Source organism: Rana temporaria, chromosome 3, assembly GCF_905171775.1.
Source record: "Rana temporaria chromosome 3, aRanTem1.1, whole genome shotgun sequence".
Lineage (NCBI taxonomy): Eukaryota > Metazoa > Chordata > Amphibia > Anura > Ranidae > Rana > Rana temporaria.
In genome coordinates this window covers 483,896,413-483,921,652 of record NC_053491.1, presented here as the reverse complement: position 1 = coordinate 483,921,652, position 25,240 = coordinate 483,896,413, and the positions used below count along the sequence as shown (strand labels likewise).

The 25,240-nt window shown below is 44.1% G+C and overlaps 1 protein-coding gene across 1 annotated transcript; it reads left to right on the top strand.

The window, feature by feature from the left end:
- Positions 1-15,909: 15,909 nt before the first annotated feature.
- Positions 15,910-18,040, top strand: LOC120933706 (E3 ubiquitin-protein ligase TRIM41-like). Its single transcript, XM_040347059.1, has one exon. The coding sequence runs from the start codon at positions 15,952-15,954 to the stop codon at positions 17,527-17,529; it is 1,578 nt and encodes a 525-aa protein (XP_040202993.1). The 5' UTR covers positions 15,910-15,951; the 3' UTR covers positions 17,530-18,040.
- Positions 18,041-25,240: the final 7,200 nt, after the last annotated feature.

The window sequence follows — 25,240 nt, the reverse complement described above, 5'->3', positions numbered from 1 at the left end:
GGTCAGTCAGCCTTTAGTCACCCCCTTCCTGTTCACTCTCAGCTCTCTAGTGCTTTCATTTATAGTTCACTTATCACACTTCTGACCTGTGAAATGTCTTCATTGGGGTAGATTCAGGTACCTTTTGCGCCACCGTAATTTGAATTCCGCGCCCGCGTATCGTTACGTCGATTCAAAAAGGCAGTTACGCTGAAAAAATAGGCTTCCTCCACCGACGTAACTTGATTGCGGCGGCGTAGAATTGTGTGCAATATAACTTTGGCCGCTAGGGGTGCTTCCGTTGTTGTCGGCGTAGAATATGCTAATTTCTTAGATACGCCGATTCACAAACGTACGTGCGCCCGGCGTTTTTTTTTTTTTTACGTCATTTGCGTTAAGGCTTTGTCGGCGTAAGGCTGCTCCTGCTATTAGGAGGCGCTGCCAATGTTAAGTATGGACGTCGTTCCCGCATCGCGATTTGAATATTTTACGTCGTTTGCGTAAGTTGTCCGTGAATGGCGCTGGACGCCATTTACGTTCAAGTCGAAACCAATGACGTCCTTGCGACGTCATTTAACGCAATGCACGTCAGAAAATTTTAGGGATGGCGCATGCGCAGTACGTTCGGCGCGGGAACGCGCCTAATTTAAATGATCCACGGCCCCTACCGGATCATTTGAATTACGCGCGCTTACGCCGGCCCCTTTTACGCTACGCTGCCGCAACTTACGGAGCGAGTGCTTCGTGAATACAGCGCTTGCTCCTGTAATTTACGGCGGCGTAGCGTAAAGACGATACGCTGCGCCGCCATATTAGTGCGCGCCCCTACCTGAATCTACCCCATTGTGTTTTCATTTGCTGCAGTTATTGCAGGTACAATAACAGGTACAGTGCAGTGCTAGGATGGCCAGTGCTCCTGTGCAGTATACAGCATGTCAGGGTTGTTGATCAGTCGGCTGATATCATTGCCTTTTCTGAGGGTTTTATTTACTTTCTTCGCAGGAATTAGGCTGTTTAGGGCTTGTAAGTTTTACACCTGTGAATGAGTTGCCTGATATTGTGTTTTTACATATATTTTTCCCACTTTGTTTTATTAACCACTTAAGACCCCGACCATTATGCAGGTAAAGGACCAGGCCCCTTTTTTGCGATTCGGCACTGCGTCGCTTTAACTGACAATTGCGCGGTCGTGCGACGTGGCTCCCGAACAAAATTGGCGTCCTTTTTTTCCCACAAATAGAGTTTTCTTTTGGTGGCATTTGATTACCTCTGCGGTTTTTATTTTTTGCGCTATAAACAAAAATAGAGCGACAATTTTGAAAAAAATGCAATATTTACTTTTTGCTATAATAAATATCCCCCAAAAATATATTAAAAAAACGTTTTTTTTCCCTCAGTTTAGGCCGATTCGTATTCTTCTACCTATTTTTGGTAAAAAAAATCGCAATAAGTGTTTATCGATTGGTTTGCGCAAAATTTATAGCGTTTACAAAATAAGGGAAAAGTTTTATTGCATTTTTATTTATAATTTGTTTTTACTACTAATGGCGGTGATCCGTGATTTTTTTCGTGGCGGCGACATTATGGCGGACACATCGGACAATTTTGACACATTTTTGGGACCATTGTCATTTTCACAGCAAAAAGTGCTATAAAAATGCACTGATCACTGTGAAAATGACAATTGCAGTTTAGGAGTTAACCACTAGGGTGCGCTGTAGGGGTTAAGTGTGACCTCATATGTGTTTCTAACTGTAGGGGGGCGGGGCTGGACGTGTGATGTCATTGATCGTCTTTCCCTATATCAGGGAACAGACGATCACTGACGCTGCCACAACGAATAACAGGGAAGTTGTTTTTACACTCACCTCTCCCCGTTCTTCAGCTCCGGTGACATCGCGGGACACCGGCAGCGATCGGGTCCGCGGATCCCGCGGGCGCGGTGTCGAGGCTTCGGACCGGGTCGCGAGTACTAGTATACAGACACTATACTAGTAATGGCTGTGATTAGCGTCTTATAGTGTGAGTGCGACAGTGTGCGGGCAATCTAACGCTAGCTGACCCTGGCTGGGAGCGACACTAACTGACCGTGATATCTGACATTATCTGATGTCATAAGTGACACTAATACAGTGATCAGTGATAAATACTCTACATTGACACTCTACTAATGGCACTGGCTGGGTGACAGGGGTGATCAAAGGGTTAATGAAGGCAATCAAAGGGGTAAATATGCCTACCTAAGGTGTGTGGGTGCAAAGGGTGCTGCTTTTACTCACTGCGGTGTTCTCTCTTGTCTTTCTGAACCAGAAAGGGGTGCCCTTTGGACCTGGTATGGATTTTAGGGGGAGCCAAAAGGTTTTTGAAAAATGGTTAGGGGTCCCCCCATAATCCATACCAAGCCCTAAGGTCTGGTAGTGATTTTAAGGGGAACTCCATGCCAATTATTTTTTTAATAGTGTGGGGGTCCCCCCCAAAATTCATACCAGACTTTTATCAGAGGCGGCAGCCCGACAGGCCGGAAAAGGGGGGGAGATGAGTGAGCGCCCCCCCCCCCCCCTGAACCATACCAGGCCACATGCCCTCAACATGGGGGGTGCTTTGGGGCAAGGGGGCTCCCCCCAAAGCACCTTGTCCCCATGTTGATGGGGGAAGGGAAACAGAAAATAGCTTGCACTTGGGATGATGTATAGGGAAAGAAGTTACAGTCCATAAAAGGCCCATAATATATATAATGGTGGATTAAAGTCTGCATTGAACCAATCAGCTTCAGGGGTGACGGATGAGAGTTCAGTCAAACAATGTCACAGGCGTGGTTTACACAAACCATCGGGGCCGCAACAGAAGCCATGCTGCTCTTTGAGAAGAGGACCTAATCATGGCTTGGGCTTAGGGTTGCCACCTGTTCGGGATTCACCCGGACAGTTCGGGTTTGGAATCATGCGTCCGGGTTTCAGACTGTCTGAGACCCGGACACATTATTCAGACCAGACTAAGTCTTCCACCTTCTCTCTCCTGTCTCTGAGTATGCTAAGGTAAATCAAGGTTCTCAGAGCACTCATTACATCAAAGCTCCCCTCTACACCAGAGGCCACAGTACTCCCTCTTACATCAGAGTCCTCGCCGTACACCAGAGCATCCCTTATGTTAGAGTCCCCAGAGTTCTCCCTTACATCAGAGTCTGCAAAGTCTCTCCTTACAGTAAAAGGGAACTCTGCGGATTCGGAAGTAAAATGGGAACTCTGTGGACTCTGATGTAAAGGGGGAACTCTGTGGACTTTGATGTAAAGGGGGAACTCTGTGGACTTTGATGTAAAGAGGGAACTCTGTGGACTCTGATGTAAAGGGGGAACTCTGTGGACTTTGATGTAAAGGGGGAACTCTGTGGACTTTGATGTAAAGGGGGAACTCTGTGGACTCTGATCTAAAGGGTGAACTCTGTAGACTCTGATCTAAAGGGTGAACTCTGTGGACTCTGATCTAAAGGGGGAACTCTGTGGACTCTGATCTAAAGGGGGGACTCTGTGGACCCTGGTGTAAAGGGAGAACTCTGTGGACTCTGAACTAAAGGGGGGACTCTGTGGACTCCGATCTAAAGGGTTGACTCTGTGGACTCTGATCTAAAGGGTTGACTCTGTGGACTCTGATCTAAAGGGGGGACTCTGATCTAAAGGGGGGACTCTGATCTAAAGGGGGGACTCTGATCTAAAGGGGGGACTCTGATCCAAAGGGGGGACTCTGATCCAAAGGGGGGACTCTGATCCAAAGGGGGGACTCTGATCTAAAGGGGGGACTCTGTGGACTCTGATCTAAAGGGGGAACTTTGTGGACTCTGATCTAAAGGGTTGACTCTGTGGACTCTGATCTAAAGGGGGGACTCTGTGGACTCTGATCTAAAGGGGGAACTTTGTGGACTCTGATCTAAAGGGGGAACTTTGTGGACTCTGATCTAAAGGGGGGACTCTTGTGATTAACTTCATATGATTAGAAATGTTATTTAATAGCAACATCTATGCATACTATGAAAACAAATTGCTGTGTGACTCTGAAGTGTTCGGGTTTGACTGGAAGAAAAGGTGACAACCCTACTTGGGGTGAAAGGTACATTTCAGTTGTGTCTGCAGTCCACATTCTTGGGATAGACAGTTGTCTGGCAGACTTCCTCAGATTTCAGAGCCTAGATGTGAGTGAAGGGTTAGTTCCCCCCAAGGTATTTTTTAGATCTGACACCACCGGGGGTTACCAAATGTAGATCTGTTGGCATTCCAATTCAGCAACAAAGTGGACGGGTTTGTGGGCAGGATGAGGAATTCAAAGGCCTTTGTGGTGGACACACTGGTGGCCCTATGTGATCAGTTCCAGCTAATATACATTTCAGTGGCGGCCGGTGGTCAATTGTTTTGGGGGGATGGCTCCTCACCCCCCTCCCCTCCCCCAAGGCAGGCTCTTGCACTACATAGTAGTTGGCAGATCTATAGGAGATTGCACAGACTGTATTGTGTATGGTCTGCTGAAAAAGGGGATTGGACAGAGTATGGTCAGCTTTAGGACAATACCAAGAAATAAACTGTTTTCGTATAGGAAAGTGGAGGGATAGCCAGGATCTACACAACCAGCAGGAAGGGGTGCGCAGGGATGGAAAGGTGGGTTGGTGGATGGCTAGGTGGGTGGATGAATGGATAGATAGGTGGGTTGATAGATTTATGGATGGAGGTATAGGTAGGTGGATGGATGGACGGGTGGATAGGTAGGTGGGTGGGTGGATGGATGCATAGGTGGATGGATAGGTGTGTGGATGGATGGATGGATAGATAGGTGGGTTGATAGATTTATGGATGGATGGATAGGTGGGTGGGTGGACGGATGCATAGGTAGGTGGGTGGATAGATGCTAAGGTGGGTGGGTGGACGGATAGGTGTGTGGATGGATGGATGGATAGATAGGTGGGTGGGTGGGTGGATGGATAGATGGATAGGTAGGTGGGTGGGTGGATAGATGCATAGGTGGGTGGGTGGATGGACGGATGGATGCATAGGTCGGTGGGTGGATGGATAGGTGGGTGGATGGATGGACAGATGGATAGGTAGGTGGGCGGGTGGATAGATGCATAGGTGGGTAGATGGATGGATAGATAAGTGGGTGAATAGATTTATGGATTGAGGGATAGGTGGGTGGATGGATAGATAGGTAGGTGAGTGGATGGATAGATGCATAGGTGGATGGATGGATGGATGGATGGATAGGTGTGTGGATGGATGGATGGATAGATGCATAGGTGTGTGGATGGATGGACAGATGGATAGGTAGGTGGGCGGGTGGATAGGTGTGTGGATGGATGGATGGATGGATAGGTAGGTGGGTGGATGGATAGGTGGGTGGATGGATGGATGGATGGATAGGTGGACAGATGGATAGGTAGGTGGATGGATAGACGGATGGGTAGGTAGGTGGGTGGATGGATAGATGCATAGGTGGGTGGGTGGATGGATAGGTGTGTGGATGGATGGACAGATGGATAGGTAGGTGGGCGGGTGGATAGGTGTGTGGATGGATGGATGGATAGGTGGGTGGATGGATGGATAGGTGTGTGGATGGATGGACAGATGGATGGATGGATGGATGGATGGATAGGTAGGTAGGTGGGTGGATGGATGCATAGGTGGGTGGATGGATGGATGGGTCTGATCCACACTGAGGAGTCTGCAGAGTCCTCCATCCTATTCCCATGCAGAATGTCAGGGCCACGAAAGAATAAAATAAAGAAGTGGCCCCATGGGGTTGTCACCCCTGACACCCATTTGTTTAATAAATACATTTTACTCTTAATAGAGGGCTATGATAATTGGTAAGTACATGTCTCTCTATGGCGGCTTTGCTGGTTGTTTCTGTTTTGTGTTCAGGTGACAAGCTGCCTGCTGTTGCTAGGAAGGTATACCTCAGCTGCAGAGCACTGGATTGGTGACAAATCCTTTGGCGGGAAACATCTAGCCACTGGGCCAGATTCACGAAGCAGATACGACGGTGTATCTCAGATACACCATCGTATCTCAGCTTTTTTCAGGTCCTATCTATGCGCCTGATTCATAGAACCAGTTACGCATAGATAGGGCTGAGATCCGACAGTGTCACACTGTGTTACACTGTCGGATCTTTTTTTTGAATTAAAAATGGCGCCGGGGGCGTTCCCGCTGATTTACACTGAATAATATGTAAATCAGCGAGATACGCGAAATTCACGACCGTACGCGGACCCGACGCAGTGTTCTTACGTCGTTTCCGTAGCGCGGTACCCGTCGTATACTTACCCCTGCTAAAAGCAGGGGTAAGTATTGTTAAGTATAGCCGTCGTTCCCGCGTCGAGTTTGAAATTTCCTACGTCGTTTGCGTACGCCGATTCACGAACACGCGCGTCGCAAGTCTAGCTCCCGTCGCAACCACTGACGTCCTATTGACGTCAGTGGGAGCAATGCACGCCGGGAAATTCCCCGGACGACGCATGCGTATTTAAATCGGCGCGGGAGCGCGCCTGATTTAAATATGACACTCCCCTAGCCGCGGAATTTGAATTCCGCTGGGGGATTTAGGATCCGCCGTCGCAAGTTTGGAGGTAAGTGGTTTGTGAATTAGCCACTTGCCTCCTAAACTTGCGGGAGCGGATCTTAATTCACGTAGAACGAGCGGATCTATAGATCCGCTGCGCTACGTGAATCTGGCCCAATGAGTGTAACCTTTTACTTCTATCCTCTCCTGTCACTGGGAGGAGTCAGCTTTTACCTCAGGTCTGTCAGCTGGACTCCCCTCTGGATTCTCCTCAGCCTTCCTTCTGGATCTTGTGACCCGCTCTCAGCCCAGAATGGATATTCTACTTCATGAACTACTTCAAAAGGACTAATTCCCCTGGAGAAAGGCTTGCCTCAGTCATTTAATTATTTATTTATTTTACTTCTCCCCCCCTCAGTTGTCACTGGTGACCGCTGTATCTTCACTTACATCTGTGGGCCCCGGGCCTGTATTGTGCCTCTCATTCCTGAAGTGCCAGGTATACTCCTAAATACTGATGGTAACAGGTTACCTGAAGCCAGACATGGAACTTTTCATCCACCTGTAGGCAGACCTGGACCTGAGGCAAGACCATAGGAGAGTCACCTCACCACTGGGACTTTACAGGGACCAGAAGAAGAGGACCGCTGACTGGAAGTGTCAGTGCACAGGCTGACAGGACAGAAGCTACTGTGTAAGAATACGCAGGATAAGGAGGCCCTACTCAGACACCCACAGCGCCACTGTTCCTGCCAGCGTGAGCCAGGTAGGCAGCTGGTCTGAAGCTGCTACCATGGGCCGACAGCGTGATCAACACCTCTCCAACAGGATCATCATCATCATCACCACCACAGACTAGGGGTGAGTGAAGGCTCTGAGGGCCGGGAATGTACACACACTTCACTCTGTTCTGTCTGCCTCAGTCTCCTCTGTGTCAGTATCCTCCATGCTCAGTGTGGTCAGTCAGCCTTTAGTCACCCCCTTCCTGTTCACTCTCAGCTCTCTAGTGCTTTCATTTATAGTTCACTTATCACACTTCTGACCTGTGAAATGTCTTCATTGGTGTAGATTCAGGTACCTTTTGCGCCACCGTAATTTGAATTCCGCGCCCGCGTATCGTTTCGCCGATTCAAAAAGGCAGTTACGCTGAAAAAATAGGCTTCCTCCACCGACGTAACTTGATTGCGGCGGCGTAGAATTGTGTGCAATATAACTTTGGCCGCTAGGGGCGCTTCCGTTGTTGTCGGCGTAGAATATGCTAATTTCTTAGATACACCGATTCACAAACGTACGTGCTCCCGGCGTTCGTTTTTTACATCGTTTGCGTTAATGCTTTTTCGGCGTAAAGCTGCTCCTGCTATTAGGAGGCGCAGCCAATGTTAAGTATGGACGTCGTTCCCGCGTCGCGATTTGAAAATTTTACATCGTTTGCGTAAGTCATCCGTGAATGGCGCTGGACGCTATTTACGTTCAAGTCGAAACCAATGACGTCCTTGCGACGTCATTTACCGCAATGCACGTCGGGAAATTTTAGGGACGGCGCATGCGCAGTACGTTCGGCGTGGGAACGCGCCTAATTTAAATGATCCACGCCCCCTACCGGATCATTTGAATTACGCGCGCTTACGCCGGCCCCTTTTACGCTACGCCGCCGTAACTTACGGAGCGAGTGCTTCGTGAATACAGCGCTTGCTCCTGTAATTTACGGCGGCGTAGCGTAAAGACGATATGCTGCGCCGACGTCAGTGCGCGCCCCTACCTGAATCTACCCCATTGTGTTTTCATTTGCTGCAGTTATTGCAGGTACAATAACAGGTACAGTGCAGTGCTAGGATGGCCAGTGCTCCTGTGCAGTATACAGCATGTCAGGGTTGTTGATCAGTCGGCTGATATCATTGCCTTTTCTGAGGGTTTTATTTACTTTCTTCGCAGGAATTAGGCTGTTTAGGGCTTGTAAGTTTTAAATCTGTGAATGAGTTGCCGGATATTGTGTTTTTACATATATTTTTCCCACTTTGTTTTATTAACCGCTTAAGACCCGGACCATTATGCAGGTAAAGGACCAGGCCCCTTTTTTGCGATTCGGCACTGCGTCGCTTTAACTGACAATTGCGCGGTCGTGCGACGTGGCTCCCAAACAAAATTGGCGTCCTTTTTTCCCTACAAATAGAGCTTTCTTTGGGTGGTATTTGATCACCTCTGCGGTTTTTATTTTTTGCGCTATAAACAAAAATAGAGCGACAATTTTGAAAAAAATTCAATATTTTTTACTTTTTGCTATAATAAATATCCCCCAAAAATATATAAAAAAAATCATTTTCCCCTCAGTTTAGGCCGATACGTATTATTCTACCTATTTTTGGTAAAAAAAATCGCAATAAGCGTTTATCGATTGGTTTGCGCAAAATTTATAGCGTTTACAGAACAAGGGAAAAGTTTTATTGCATTTTTATTTATAATTTGTTTTTACTACTAATGGCGGCGATCAGCGATTTTTTTCGTGACTGCGACATTATGGCGTACACATCGGACAATTTTGACACATTTTTGGGACCATTGTCATTTTCACAGCGAAAAAGTGCTATAAAAATGCACTGATTACTGTGAAAATGACAATTGCAGTTTAGGAGTTAACCACTAGGGTGCGCTGTAGGGGTTAAGTGTGACCTCATATGTGTTTCTAACTGTAGGGGGCGGGGCTGGACGTGTGATGTCATTGATCGTCTTTCCCTATATCAGGGAACAGACGATCACTGACACTGCCACAACGAATAACAGGGAAGTTGTGTTTACACTCACCTCTCCCCGTTCTTCAGCTACGGTGACATCGCGGGACACCGGCAGCGATCGTGTCCGCGGATCCCGCAGGCGCGGTCTCAAAGCTTCGGACCGGCGGCGCGCTCGTAACCCCACAGCTGGGCTTAAAGAGACACATACAGGTACATGATTGTGCCCAACCGTGCCATTCTGCCGACGTATATCGGCGTGAAGGGGTCCTTAAGTGGTTAAGAAAAGTTAAAGAGCAGAACATACAGTTCACAGTGTGTCACAGAACATGACTTGTAGACATGATAGCGTTTTAAAATGTTCTAAATAAATTTATGAAGTAAGGATCCCGCCTCCATGTGTTTATTTAGGTTATCACCTTTAGCTGTGATTCCTGAAGAAACCCAATGTAGTGGTTAAGCACCCTGAAGGGTCAAGTCTTAGCATTGGCCATTCTCTTTCAGAGACTGCTGGTCACTGATTCCCCTTTAAAGCCCTTTGTGTAAGGGGTGGGTCACATTGCTCCCACTTTCATTCACCTGGGTCACCATGGGATCTCAATCTGGTCACGTTGGCTCTACAGAAGCCTCCCTTTGAGCTCATTCGGGATATTCCCTTGGCTGACCTTACTTGTAAGGTGGGTTTTATCAGTGTATCATGTCAATGAGACAGATTTCAGAATTGCCAGTCTTATCCAGTAAGGAACCCTTCCTTGTTCTTCACAAAGACATGGTGGTCTTTAGTCCCTGGGCCTCCTTTCTCCCTAAGGCAGTAGAGTGTTCAGCCCTAGACATGTGCAATTCGTTTAGTTTCTAATTTGTTTTTAAACGAATTTTGAGAAATTCGTTAATTCCAAAATTTTGATTTTCCGAATTTTCGTATTTCTGAATTTCAAAAATTCTGAATTTCAAAAATTCTGAATTTCAAAAATTCTGAATTTCAAAAATTCGAAATTTCAAAAATTCGGAATTTCAAAAATTCGGAATTCGAAAATGTAACCACTAGTCGACCAACCAAACCAGTCGGCTCGGCTTTGCGAAATCACGTAGGTATACGTCATTTTGCATTTCAGCCAATAGGGGGGCACGATCACCGCAAATGCATGCCAATGCTTGTGCCCGGCGGGCACGATCACCGCCGGGCACCCACGATCGCTCATTACAGAGTGAAAACCTGGGAGCTGTGTGCAGGGCCGCTGTTAGAAATCATGGGGCCCCGTACAGCCTACCTGATGGGGGCCCCCCCCAACCCCGCCCTTGACCCCGCCTCAAAAAAGTGATATTTTAAGTGATATTTACGGTATCTTTGTCCAGGCTAATCACATTCCTTCTAATGAATGAGAGTGCTGCAGCTGACTTTAAAGCGGTGGTTCCCCCTTAAAAACAACTTTTTTTTATTCCACTCCCCCCCACATTCCATCACGATTAAGGCACATATTTTTTTTTTCCTGCTGTACATACCTTACTACAGCATATCACCCGTGCATCCGGGTTGCGAGTCCCGCGGGAGTGGGCGTTCCTCACATGCTGTTGATTGACGTTTTGCCCAAAAACGAGCTCTCCCCCCGTCGCGTAAGCCGCGTCACGGTTGGCGAAATGAGCCGAACGGCGAGTCGGCGCTACACTGCGCATGCGCATCGCCGTTCAGCTCCTTTCGCCAATCGTGACGCGGCTGTGCGGATGTGCCTTAATCGTGATGGAATGTGGGGTGGCAGTGGAATAAAAAAAAGTTGTTTTTAAGGGGGAACCACCGCTTTAAGGATTCAATTTTCCTTAAAGCGGGAGTTCACCCATTTGTTTGTTTTTTGCCCTTTTCCCCTTAGATTCCTGCTCGTTTTGTCTAGGGGAATCGGCTATTTGTTTTAAAATATGAGCTGTACTTACCCGTTTTCGAGATGCATCTTCTCCGTTGCTTCCGGGGTATGGGTCTTCGGGAGCGGGCGTTCCTTCTTGATTGACAGTCTTCCAACGGTCGCATCCATCGCGTCACTAGTAGCCGAAAGAAGCCGAACGTCGGTGCGGCTCTATACTGCGCCTGCGCACCGACGTTCGGCTTCTTTCGGAAAATCGTGACGCGATGGATGCGACCGTCGGAAGCCTCTCGGAAGACTGTCAATCAAAATAGGAACGCCCAGTTCCGCAGCCCATACCCGGAAGCGGCGGAGAAGATGCATCTCGTAAACCGTAAGTACTGCACATATTTTAAAACATCTACCCGATTCCCCTAGACAAAACGAGCATCCATCTAAGGGGGAAATAGTCATATATACGGGTGAACCTCCGCTTTAAGCCAGCACATCTATTATGCCTTAAATCAGCTGAGGCATGCACTCCAATAATTATTTAAATCTGTATGAGCTAATTTACACTAGCATTGCTCTCTGAAGAGTGATCTGCATGCGGATTGCTCTTCTGACAGAATTTGGCTGGTGGGGAACAGGCATTGTACCACCTCCTCACAACCTGTGTTAACCACTTAAAAACCCTGACAGTAGTTGAAAAGTAAAATGCTCAGCAGGAAACATGATGGGTGGTTACAGTAGTTGTGGTTGCAGCCTATGTACTTTCCCCAGCACTACCTTTCCAGCATGAGGGCCCTTTCACACAGTGCTGCTCCACTCAGCAAGGGATCAGTGAGTGGATTCTCTGCAGAATTGGAGCTAAATGGGACAGATGTGTTCTGATTTCCAGGTCTGTTCAGTTTGCATCTGCACACAATGCACAGCCGACAGGGGAGGACTTGTGATGTCTCTATGGGTGGCCAAATGGAAATTTGGACTTGTGTCCACTCACAACAGGCAATGTGGAAGGAAGATTGCCCACACTCCCAGCATCAGAAGAATAGCTTTAACCACTTCCCTACGGCCGTACGACTATTGACGGCCGCAGGGTGGTTCTAAATCTCTGAGCCGCCGTCAATTGACGGCAGCTCATTTCCGCGTTCCCCGCGCGCGCTTCCGAGCGCGCAGCGGGGAACTTCTGTGCTGGCCGTGTCCCTTGGACACAGCCAGTCACAGATCGCCGTGAACGGCCAATCGGAGCGGCCGTTTCCTAGGCGATCTGTGCGGCCAATGAGAGATGATCTCCTATGTTTACATATGAGATCATCTCTCATTCCCGGCTCTCGCAGACAGCGGTGCTGTCAGGGGAGAGAGGAGACGGATCTGTGTCTCTTGTACATAGAGACACAGATCGGTCACCTCCCCCCCAGTCACCCCCCTCCCCCCACACAGTTAGAACACTAATTAGGGAACACACATTTAACCCCTTCCTCACCCCCTAGTGTTAACCCCTTCAATGCCAGTCACATTTATACAGTAATTAGTGCATATTTATAGCACTGATTGCAGTATAAATGTGAATGGCGCCAAAAATGTGTCAAAGTGTCCGATGTGTCCGCCATAATGTCGCAGTCGCAATAAAAATCGCAGATCACCGCCATTACTAGTAAAAAAAAAATAATAAAAAAATAATAATTCTGTCCCTTATTTCGTAGGCGCTATAACTTTTGCGCAAACCAGTCGCTTATTGCGATTTTTTTTTTTTTTTTTACTAAAAATATGTAGAATATGTATCGGCCTAGACTGAGGATAAAAAATGTTTTTTTTTTTTTAAATTGAGCCATTTATTACAGCAACAATTAAAAAAAATTTTTTTTTTTTTTTAAATTGTCGCTCTATTTTTGTTTATAGCGCAAAAAGTAAAAACCGCAGAGGTGATCAAATACCACCAAAAGAAAGCTCTATTTGTGGGAAAAAAAGGACGTCAATTTTGTTTGGGAGCCACGTCGCACGACCGCGCAATTGTCAGTTAAAGCGACGCAGTGCCGAATCGCAAAAAGTCCTCTGGGCAGGAAGGGGGTTTAAGTGCCCAGTAAGGAAGTGGTTAATGTCCACAAAGAAAAGCATCACAAACCCACAATACAGAGAGATAGCAGCATTTTTTTTTATCAAATCTATGTACATCTGGATTCCATCCTATATAGAGCTTTCATACAGATCCACATGAAAAAATGTCAGGCAGACCTAATTGCAAGGTTTGGGTGAAAGCTTCTTTAAGGAGGGGTGGTTGGTGGGTGGTTAAAAAATGCAGCTCAGCTGCATGTTTTTACTGCCCCCCCCCCCCCCCCCATCCAAACAAGTAGCAAGTGTAAAGTAGCATCTCATGCTTATCATCATTATGATGATCACAGAACTTTAGATCCTCTATTGCTCTGCCACAGTGCCACATGGCTATTGGGTGCTGACTTTGTTATGGCTCTATTGTGTGACAGTCTGTACACACTCAGACCCAATAGCCATGTGACACTGTGGAAGAGCAATAGAGGATCTAAAGTGCTGTGATCATCCTAATGACGCTAATCATGAACCCAGTGGGGAGTCAGGGGGCTGTACCGTCTTTCCATGGTAGCTGGTGTGACTGTGTGCCGCCCCTTGCCTGTAGCTGTGCACCGCTGCTGGAATAAGTTTCCTGCATCCTCTCAGGCTGGGTTCACACTACTACACTACTTCCATCCTACTTTGCTCTGCTACATTGGTCCTACATCCATCCTACTTTCATGAACAGGATACTACTTTGGTCCGACTTCAATGATATTCAATGGGCCTGAAGTAGGATCAATGTAGGACCAAAAGTAGTACAGGGAGCATTTTCAAAGTCGGACCGACTTGTGTAGGACCAGTTAAGACGGCTCTCATAGGGAAACATTGATTTTCACACGTCATGCTACACGAGGCTCCCAATGTAGGACCGTTTGTCGGACAAGTGTGAACCCACCCACAGACAGCACTTACCGAGGGAGCCCTGTACACATAAACCACTCCGCCAGGGATGGTACAAGCAGAGGGCAGCCGGAACTAGAACCTGTGCAGCGCATTATGCGGCCAGGCTTTATCTACCTGCGCCCCCCGAAAATGGAAATAAAGTCCCTAAAGTGATTTCACTTCCTGGGCCCCTCTATTGCCCTAATGGGGCCCAGGATTATGTAAGTACACCCTAAAAAGCAAGCAGGAGCATGGGTGGTTTAGAAAAACATTTTAATTTATTCTGACAGAATTTAACTACGCTTCCCGGGCCCCCTTGCTGATCCAGGCCCGGTACAACAGGGCTGGTCATAGTGCCCTATCAGCGGCCCTGGCTGTGTGTGTAAACACACAGCTCCCGGTCCTGTCAGGGGGAGAAATGACTGATCGTCTGTTCATACAATGTATGGACAGCGATCTGTCATTTCCCCTAGTCAGTCCCACCCCCCCTTCAGTTAGAACACACCTAGGGAACATACTTAACCTCTTCCTCGCCCCCCTAGTGTTAACCCCTTCCCTGCCAGTGACATTTTTACAGTAATCAATGCATTTTTATAGCACTGATCGCTATAAAAATGATAATGGTCCCAAAAATGTGTCAAAAGTGTCCGATGTGTCCGCCATAACGTCACAGTAACGATAAAAATCGCTGATCGCCGCCATTACTAGTAAAAAAAAAAAAATATTAATAAAAATGCCATAAAACTATCCCCTATTTTGTAGACGCTATAACTTTTGCGCAAACCAATCAATTAACGCTTATTGCGATTTTTTATGAAAAATATGTAGAAGAATACGTATTTCCCTAAACTGAGGAAAAAAAAAGTTTTTTATATATTTTTGGGTATATTTATTACAGCAAACAGTAAAAAATATTCATTTTTTTTCAAAATTCCGCTCTATTTTTGTTTATAGCGCAAAAAATAAAAACCGCAGAGGTGATCAAATACCACAAAAAAAAGCTCTATTTGTGGGAGAAAAAGGACGTCAATTTTGTTTGTCAACATTGCATGACCTCGCAATTGTCAGTTAAAGCGACGCAGTGCTGAATCGCAAAAAGTGGCCCAGTCATTGACCAGCAAAATGGTCCGGGGCTGAAGTGGTTAAAAATTTGGAATTCGAAAATTCGAAATTTCTAAAATTAAAAAAAAAAACGAAAATATCAAAAATCTAAAATTCTAAAATGGGAAATTTGCGAATTTTTAGACTTTCCGAAAATTCTTTTTTTTTTGTTCTCGTTTCATTCGTTTTCTTTTTTCGGAAAATTTGAAAAAATATATTTTTTTCGTTTTTATTTGTTTTTTGCTTTTTCAGAAATTGAAAAATTCGGAAATTCTGAATTTTCGAATTTCTGAATTTTTTAATTTCCCGAATTTCAAAAAAAAAAAACGAATGAAACAAAAACTGATTTTTTTTTTTAGAATTTCCCGAAATTCCAAAAAAAGCAAAAAAATTCATGAAACGAAAACGAAAAAAAAAAAAAAAAATTCTATTCAGCCCCATCCAGCTGCAGTGTTTGTCAGCCTTTCAAAGACTGCGACAGGCTGCGGGTCTAGATGCTGTACCTGTGGCTCCTGGGAACACTAATATCCCAGAATTGGACACACATGGACTAAAGTCTAGTGTGCAAGGGGCCTTAGTGTGTTCTTCTCTACACCCAACTTTCTCTCTTTCTCTCAAAGTTGGGAGGTTTGATTATCTTTACTACTGTGAAAAAACCTCCCTCTTCTGTACTCTGATCTCTGTGTCTAATAATACTGATCTGGATCAGCCTCACCCTGTGTAGGAGGAAGTGACCCCTCCCAACTGCATTCTTCCCCGGTGTCAGAGAATTTTACTTTCATTTCTCTCTTCTGCTGTCAGCGATGGCGTCTGGTGATCTGAGAGCTGAGCTGGAATGTTCCGTCTGTCTGAACATTTATACAGATCCTGTAAACCTGAGATGTGGTCACAACTTCTGCCGGGTCTGTATTGATCGTGTGCTGGATACACAGGAGGGGTCTGGAGGATATTCCTGTCCTGAATTCCGAGAGAAGTTTCCGGATCGTCCTGCACTGCAGAGGAACATAACACTACGTAATATAGTGGAGAATTTCCTGTCTGCTCAGCCAGATCAAGAGGAGTCTGGGATCTTCTGTACTTACTGTGTGGACTCTCCTGTACCTGCTGTTAGATCCTGTCTACACTGTGAGGTTTCTCTATGTGATAAACACCTGAGAGTCCACAAAAAGTCCCCAGAACACATCTTATGTGACCCCACCTTGTCCATGGAGAGCAGGAAATGCTCCGTCCATAAGAAGATCCTGGAGTATTACTGCACTGAGGATGAGACCTGTATCTGTGTGTCTTGTTGTATGATTGGAGGACATAAAGGACATGAGATGGAGTCACTGGATGAGGCTTCTGGGAAGAAGAAGGAGACACTGAGGAAAGTTCTGCAGGAACTTCTGACAAAGAGAGAGGATACAGAGGAAAGAGTCCAGAGTCTGCAGGAACACAGGAGGAAAGTAGAAGAAGAAGCAGCTGGTGACACCGAGAGAGTCACTGTCCTGTTTAGAGATCTCAGGAGACGTCTGGAAGATCTGGAGAAGAGAGTCCTGAGGGAAATCTCCGGGAGGGCAGAGCGGATCTCCATCTTCATCCGGGATCTGGAAATAAAGAAGGAGGAGCTGTCCAGGAAGTTGCGTCACATTGAGGAGCTGTGTAACATGACGGATCCACTGACTGTCTTACAGGAATCAGACACAGGTGACTTGTGTGATACTGAGGATGGAGATAATGAGGACAGAGAGAGACATGAGAAGCTCCTCCATGATGGAGGGGGTCTGGATGTGGCTGGGATATCACACACATTACACACATTATCTGATATATTAAGAGGGGTAAATGTAGACTTCTATATACAGGGAGCTGCAGACATATTACTGGATGTAAACACAGCTGATAATTATCTCCATATATCAGATGACAGGAAAACTGTAACCTGGTCAGATAGAAAACACAATCGTCCAGAAACACCAGAGAGATTTCAGGGTTGGTCTCAGGTGTTGAGCAGTCGGAGTTTCTCCTCAGGGAGACATTACTGGGAAGTGGATGTCGGGGGATCAGATATATGGATAGTCGGGATGTGTTACCCCAGTATAGAGAGGGGAGGAAGGCAGTCAGGGATTGGAGATAATAAGAAGTCCTGGGGATTGTTCAGGTATAATGATCAGTATGGGGTGACACATGACAGTAAAGAGATCCTCTTACCCCCCAATCCCTCCAATAACAGAGTCAGGATATATCTGGATTATGAGGCCGGGCGGATCTCCTTTTATTATCTGTGTGACCCGATCCGACACCTCCACACCTTCACCACCACCTTCACTGAGCCCCTCCATGCTGGGATATTTGTAAATAAAGGTTGTATAAAAATCTGTGGGGGGGATGGGAAGATGTAAGAAATCTGCCCAGAAACTAATGACATCACAGGGACAGTGAGATTGGTTGAACATTCAGCCAATAGCATAAAGCAGTGGGCGGGACTTCTGTCAGTGCCCTGCAGGTTTTTATTAAAGGTGAGATTTCTCCCTCTGTCACTCTCTGTGATTGGGTAGGAGATCTCTCCAGTTACTGGAGTAATAGTGAGTGACACGTTCTTATTTGTCGGTGAGAAGGGGTGTGGCCTATAGATAAAGCTTGATTTAATATCTATCTATCTATTGACAATTACTTTCATTGTAATTGTTAGACAGAAAGTTATCACAGTGTGTGACATCATCAATCTCCCTCCTCCTGCCCCTCCCCCTACTCTCTGCCCCTCCCCCACATGCAGTCACTCTATGCAGGGTATAATGCGGTCACTGTGATTGGATAGAATGTGGTCACCTGTCCTCTCTTTCCACCCTCCAACCTATACTAAAAAGGGATTCAAACTAGACATGTGCACTGCCAAAAAATTATTTTTTTTCATTTGTTATTTTTGTTTTTTTAGTTTTTTTCGGAAATTCAGGAAATTCTACAAAAAAAATCGTTTTTGTTTCATTCGTTTTTTTTCTTTTTTCGTAAATTTGGGAAATTCTAATTTTTTTTTGTTTTTTTTTTGTTTTATTTGTTTTTTTGCTTTTTTCGGAAATTCGAGAATTCGGAATTCCGAATTTCCGGAGTTCCGAAATAAAACGAATGAAACTAAAATGAAAAAGGAAATTCGGAAATTCTGAAAATTCGGAAATTTACCATTTTTGAATTTTAGGTTTTCGAATTTTACAATTTTGAAATTTCGATTTTTTTTATTTGCGAATTTCTTAAATCCCGAATTTTCAAAAATTCGAAAATTCAAAAATTAAAAAATTCTAAAATTTGAAGATTTATCGAAATTTCGATTTTTTTGATATTCCAAATTTTTATAATTTCCGAATTTTCGAAATCCAAATTTCCAAAAATCCAAATTTCCGGAATTCGGAAATACAAAAATTCGGAAATTACATTTTTTAGAATTCGAAAATTCAAAAAATTCGAAAATTAAAAAAATTCGAAAATTAAAAATTTCGAAAATTAAAAATTTCGAAAATTCTTAAATTAAGATTTTTTTAATTTTCGAATCGAATTTTCGAACTTTTGAATTTTTTGATTTTCCAAATTTTTATAATTTTCGAATTTTCGAAATCCAAATTTCCAAAAATCCGAATTTCCGGAATTCGGAAATAAGAAAATTCGGATATGAAAAAATTTGTAAATACGAAAATTCAGAAATTAAAAAAAAAAAAAAGAATTTCGGAAATTAAAAAAATGTTAGATTTTCGAATTTTGCAATTTCGAATTTTTTCGAATTTTTGAATTTTTTTATTTTTGAATTTTTTAATTCGGAATTTCAGAATTTCAAAATTCGAAATCCAAATTTCCAAAAATCGGAACTTCCAAAATTCTTAAATACGAAAATTCAGAAATGAAAAATTTCGGAAATACAAAAAAAAATTCATTCAAAAATTCGGAATTTCGAAATTGCAAAATTCGAAAATTCAAAAATTCAAAAAATTCAAAAAATCAAAAATTTGAAAATTTGAAAATTTGAAAAATTAGAAAATTAAAAATTTCGAAAATTAAAAATTTCGAAAATTAAAAATTTCGAAAATTAAAAATTTCGAAAATTAAAAATTTCGAAAATTCTTAAATTAAGATTTTTTTAATTTTCGAATCGAATTTTCGAAATTTCGAATTTTTTGATTTTCCAAATTTTTATAATTTTAGAATTTTCGAAATCCAAATTTCCAAAAATCCGAATTTCCGGAATTCGGAAATAAGAAAATTCGGAAATGAAAAAATTCGGAAATACGAAAATTCGGAAATTAAAAAAAATAAAAAAGAATTTCGGAAATAAAAAAATGTTAGATTTTCGAATTTTGCAATTTCGAGTTTTCAAATTTTCGAATTTTTGAATTTTTGAATTCGGAATTTCAGAATTTCAAAAATTCGAAATCCAAATTTCCAAAAATCGGAACTTCCAAAATTCTTAAATACGAAAATTCAGAAATGAAAAATTTCGGAAATACAAAAAAAATTTCATTCGAAAATTCTGAATTTAGAAATTGCAAAATTCGAAAATTAAATAATTCGAAATTTCCAAATTTCAAAAATTCGTAAATTCTAAATTTTTGCAAATTCGAAATTTTCGGAAATCCGAAAATAAAAAAATTCGTAAATACGAAAATTTGGAAATAACGATTTTCGCAAAATTCATTAAAAAACGAATTAGAAACTAAACGAATTGCACATGTCTAATTCAAGTAAATGTAACAATCTCAGCAGAAAGATATGAAGAAATGATTTTCCCTGCACTCACACCTATGTGCTTTTTGGTGCTTTTTGCAGAAACTCTACAGTCCATATAACATGGTTTCCTATAGATGTAGTTCACATTTGTGTGTTTTGCGGCGCTGCATTTTTAGAAAAGGGTCAGGGACTTTTTTTCCTGCAGTAGATTACCTTTTGCGTGTAATACATTTCAGTCACACCAAAAACGTTTGTGTTGCATTTTTTATTACGTGTTTTGCGTTTTGTGTTTTTTTTTGCTTTAAATTCCCTGTATACAGTCGGTTGCTAAGGAGTGGGTCAGGAAGCCAGCTGCCATGTCCTTAGCAACGAAGGAGTCAAAAAAATGGCGTGCCCCCCTCCCCAAACCATACCAAAAAAAAAAGGCATGGCGTCCCCCCAAAATCCATACCAGACCCTTATCTGAGCATGCAGCGTGGTTGGTCAGGAAAGAGAGGGGACGAGTGTGTGCCTCCCCCCTCCTGAACCATATCAGGCCGTATGCCCTCAAAATGGGGGGGTACTTTGGGGCAGGGAGGGCTCTGACCCCCACCCCAATGGCACCTTGTCCCCATGTTGATGAGGACAAGGGCCTCTTCTCCACAACTCTGGACTGTGGTTGTGGGGGTCTGCGGACGGTGGGATTACCTCAATCTGGAAACTCCATTTAACCACTTAAGGACCGGACCAATATGCTGCTAAATGACCCAAGGGGTTTTTACAATTCGGCACTGCGTCGCTTTAACAGACAATTGCGCGGTCGTGCGACGTGGCTTCCAAACAAAATTGCCGTCCTTTTTTCCCCACAAATAGAGCTTTCTTTTGGTGGTATTTGATCCCCTCTGCGGTTTTTATTTTTTGCGCTAAAAAAAAAAATTGAGCGACAATTTTGAAAAAAAATCAATATTTTTTACTTTTTGCTATAATAAATATCCCCCAAAAACATATAATATTTTTTTTTCCTCAGTTTAGGCCGATACGTATTCTTCTACATATTTTTGGTAAAAAAAATCGCAATAAGCGTTTATCGATTGGTTTGCGCAAAATTTATAGCGTTTACAAAATAGGGGATAGTTTTTTTTTTTTACTACTAATGGCGGCGATCAGCGATTTTTTTTGTGACTGCGACATTATGGCGGACACTTCGGACAATTTTGACACATTTTTGGGACCATTGTCATTTTCACAGCAAAAAATGCATTTAAATTGCATTCTTTATTGTGAAAATGACAATTGCAGTTTGGGAGTTAACCACAGGGGGCGCTGTAGGAGTTAGGGTTCACCTAGTGTGTGTTTACAACTGTAGGGGGGTGTGGCTGTAGGACTGACATCATCGATTGAGTCTCCCTATAAAGGGGATCACTCGATCGATGCAGCCGCCACAGTGAAGCACGGGGAAGCCATGTTTACATACGTCTCTCCCCGTTCTTCAGCTCCGGGGAGCGATCGCGAGGGGGCGGCTAAAAACGAATAGCCGCGCCCTCGTCCCGGATCGCTCCCCGAGGGAATCCGACCGCCGCATGTAGCGGGGGGGGTCCCGATCGGACCCCCGACCCACGTCTAGGCAGGGACGTACAGGTACGCCAATGTGCCTGTCCGTGCCATTCTGCCGACGTACATATACATCCGGAAGTGGTTAACAATGGGGTCCCCATATCATGATCCCTCCCATGTGAATGAGTATGGGGTACAATGTACCCCTCACCCACTCACCCCCCAAAAAAACTGAGTAGTCTAACAAAAAACATGAGATGGCTTTGACAAGTCCTGTATTAAAAATGAATCGTGTCCCCCTTGTGACATCACGGACCCATCATGCCCAGGGTCTTTTTTTACATTCAAGGGGAACCCCGCTGAGAGCTGATGACTCTTCGGTTGTTAAGGACGTGGCGGCCAGCTTCCCGGCCTGCTCCTTAGCAACCAGCTATATACAGAGAATTTAAAGAGGGAAAAAAAAGCAAAATGCATGAAAACTGCATGTAAAAACACATGAAATACGTGGGTATAAAAACGCATCAACCGCAACTGCATTGATGTGACCCTGAACTGTTTAACTGGAGAGATGTACTTCCTGTTATTTCTAGACTGCAATATAACAGTGTACACTTCTCCGGCTCTGAGTGTGGATGTACATGGAGACTCTATAGGGGGTGTACGGCTGCTGCATTACTTACAGAAAGGAGGCGGGGCATTATGTCCTATGGCTCCTCCCAGTACAGGATCATTATGTATAGTGAGATGGGACATTGTATAGAGTGCTGGACCTGAGACAGAGCGCAGGGTGTAACATGACTTATGGGAGGCACAGAGGGAGGTGTACTGGCCCTTTAAGACCCAATCTATCTATCTATAATATAAGATTACAAGATGTAGTAGAAATAAGAATATAATAAGTGTGAAGATTGTGTCATTCTTTCTCATCATATATCGCTGTCCTCATGTATGATTGATAAGTGTCTCTACATTATTATATCCTATATTATATCACTTTTATAATGGATCCTAATATAATGTGTCCCCATAGAATGGATCACCAATAGAATCCTATGGGATCTCTTTTATAACTACTGATTTTATATTGTATCACTTATACTGATTTTTAGGTTTTTGATTTATTAGATTTTTTTTTTTTAGATTTAGGTCACATGATAATTGTGCAAATGTTTATCACAATAATATTTTTTTGGTGAAAATACAGGAAAATCATTATTAGCGGATACAAATACAACACAACTTACACAATTCCTTCTAATTCTACAACATGGACCTGTATTGAGATAATAAATAACAAATATTTGTAAATTGTAAATTGTGTTTTTTTTTTTTGTAAACCAGTGAGAATTGAAGGAACACAGAACTGTAAATAGGCGACTTACACCGACCAATGGCGGGATTGAGAAAAATGTTACAACACGCCCCTTTTATAGAAATCGCTCTGATGATTGGCTTCTGCTGAGCAGGGACGGCCGCACACTGATTGACATTGAGCCGATCCCCGCTGATCCGGCTGAATTTCCATCCATGTGTGGCCAGCTTTAGGGCTCATTCACACTGGGGGCGGGGACTGACACTCCTTCCAAAAGCGGTCCACACTCAGATCACTTTTCAGAGGTGTTTGGCAGGTGAGGAGGAAATATCTCACCTCCTCACCACCTGTTTCAACTCCTTAAAGCAGCGCCACCTTCCTGCAACTGTGTGCATTGCACATGGATATGGGGGGGTTGCAAAGTGTTCCTATCTACTGCTTAGTCCGGGGGAAGAGTTCCTCTGGGCACAACCAATGTGGAATCTGCAATCAGAATCATGTGATGGAAACCGGATCCTATAAAATCTATGAATGGGTCATGTTTGGTGGGTGGTGGTATCTGCTGAATGCAATAAAAGGGGTCCCTGCTTTGCTTCATGGCCCAACATGTGTACACCCCGGGCTTCTGCCTCTGCAGCTGAAGGGGGAGCAGTTTTGGGCTTGACCGGGGGGGTTATACCACCCCCCGACTGCTAGTGTGAACGATTCTCATGTGTGTTGGGGCACCACAGACAGCCAATCATAAGCTGAGGACACATTCCTCACCCTGAAGTTGCACGTATACATGTCCCTTGAAGCACATGGGGGAGGGGATCTGTGGACACGGTGGGGTCTAGAGGACATGGGGGGGATCAGAGAAAACGGGGTGATGAAAGACCACGGAGGATCAGAAGAGATGTCAGAGATCTGCAGAGGGGGGAGCACACTAACTGCAGCCAATAGAAAATAGGAATGGTGCTAGTTGTGGTGATTTGGGGGGTGGGGCACTCACCTTTGATCAGCTACTGTATTATTCTACTGACCAGAGTCTGGGGGTGACTTCTGGTGTAAGTTGAAGGTTAGAAATAGAAATGTTTTGAGGCACTAAGGACTTTCATGGTACCATTGAACTCACAACACTAAATACAGTGTAAAATCATTATATTTATTACAAAAGTTTATACAAAATCATTAATAAATACATCACACACCAGAGACAAAATGTAATAATATTAAAAAAGTAAAGGGAACTAAACCCCTTTAAAGACTGGATGTCTTCATATAGTTCCCCACAAACGTAAGGAACCTATAACAGATGTCAGTCCAGCCTTCCTGCCGACATGTTTCGTGTGGTAACCACTTCCTCAGGAGTTTTAGAAGGAGTGATAATCTGCAGAGCACAATACATAAATCATAGGAAACCAACACAACATGTATAGACATACAGTATGTGCCCATGTATACACGTATGATAAAACACACATACACATGTCCACACAAGATACACACACATAATAAATTCACTATATACAATGCATCACCCCTTGCACTGTGCAGGAAACTCATATGGCCAATGAAAACAGGAGGGGGCAACACTCACCCGAAAATTCACACAGACCTATCCAGGAAAGCAACGCCACATATGGCGATCTCCCCGGCCAGTGTGGGAGCCAGGTAAGATGAGGGCTGATAAGCTCTGTTTGATATAAGTATTTCCTAATATTATAGCATTGTAAGGGTATCCAACCAGACGTTGTACATAGTGTACAGAGGACTCCATATACACACCAAGGAGATGTAAGGATCCTAAAATATCGTACACTGGCGATGTGTGATCAAAGAAACAGGAATCCCCCAAAAGTACTAGCTGGTCGAAACCAAATCCATATAGATAAGTAGAGAGTAATCATTGACAGCTGATGACTCATTGGTTGTTAAGGACTTCGTAGCTCACCTCAAAAATCAGCCTAAATCAGCACATCATGACAGCAGCCCCGAGGTTACATGTATATACAACTTGTAATGATGTCATAATCCTAAGCATATAATGTTTCAGCCAACCATGGAGGAAATAAGTGTAATTCCATTAAAACATGTAAGGGTATAATTTATGTGCTGATAGTTTCACAGACTGAGAGATAAGGGTAAGTTGAGGGAAACCTATAATTGAAAAACAGGACAAGCATGGTAAGCTACATAGAAGTGAATTCAGGTAAGTCCCTTAAAACAAAATGACAAAGTTTCTATCTTGCCAACAGGTCCAAAACATCACATATCACTGCCAGAGGGTCTGTGGCAATTTGAGGGGAGCCCATCCCCCTATATATAGCCCTGGCTCCTGCCTGGAACCAGGCCCAATCCCGTACTCTGCATGCACCAAAGATGGCACATGCGCAGTGTCATTCAAGGGTTGCCATGGAGAGCAAACAACGTCCGTTCCATTGGCCACCCTGGGCAATACAGGATATTGCCGTCATATGATGTCAACCCAATGACACCTAGTGGACGGCAGATAGACTGCAAGGTGTCCACAGTGTCCTGCATAAGGGACCGCACACCCGCAGGAGTAAAAACCAGTC

Excerpts from the sequence above, each read along its gene's own strand:
- LOC120933706 (XM_040347059.1), top strand. The coding sequence starts at position 15,952 with ATGGCGTCTGGTGATCTGAGAGCTGAGCTGGAATGTTCCGTCTGTCTG.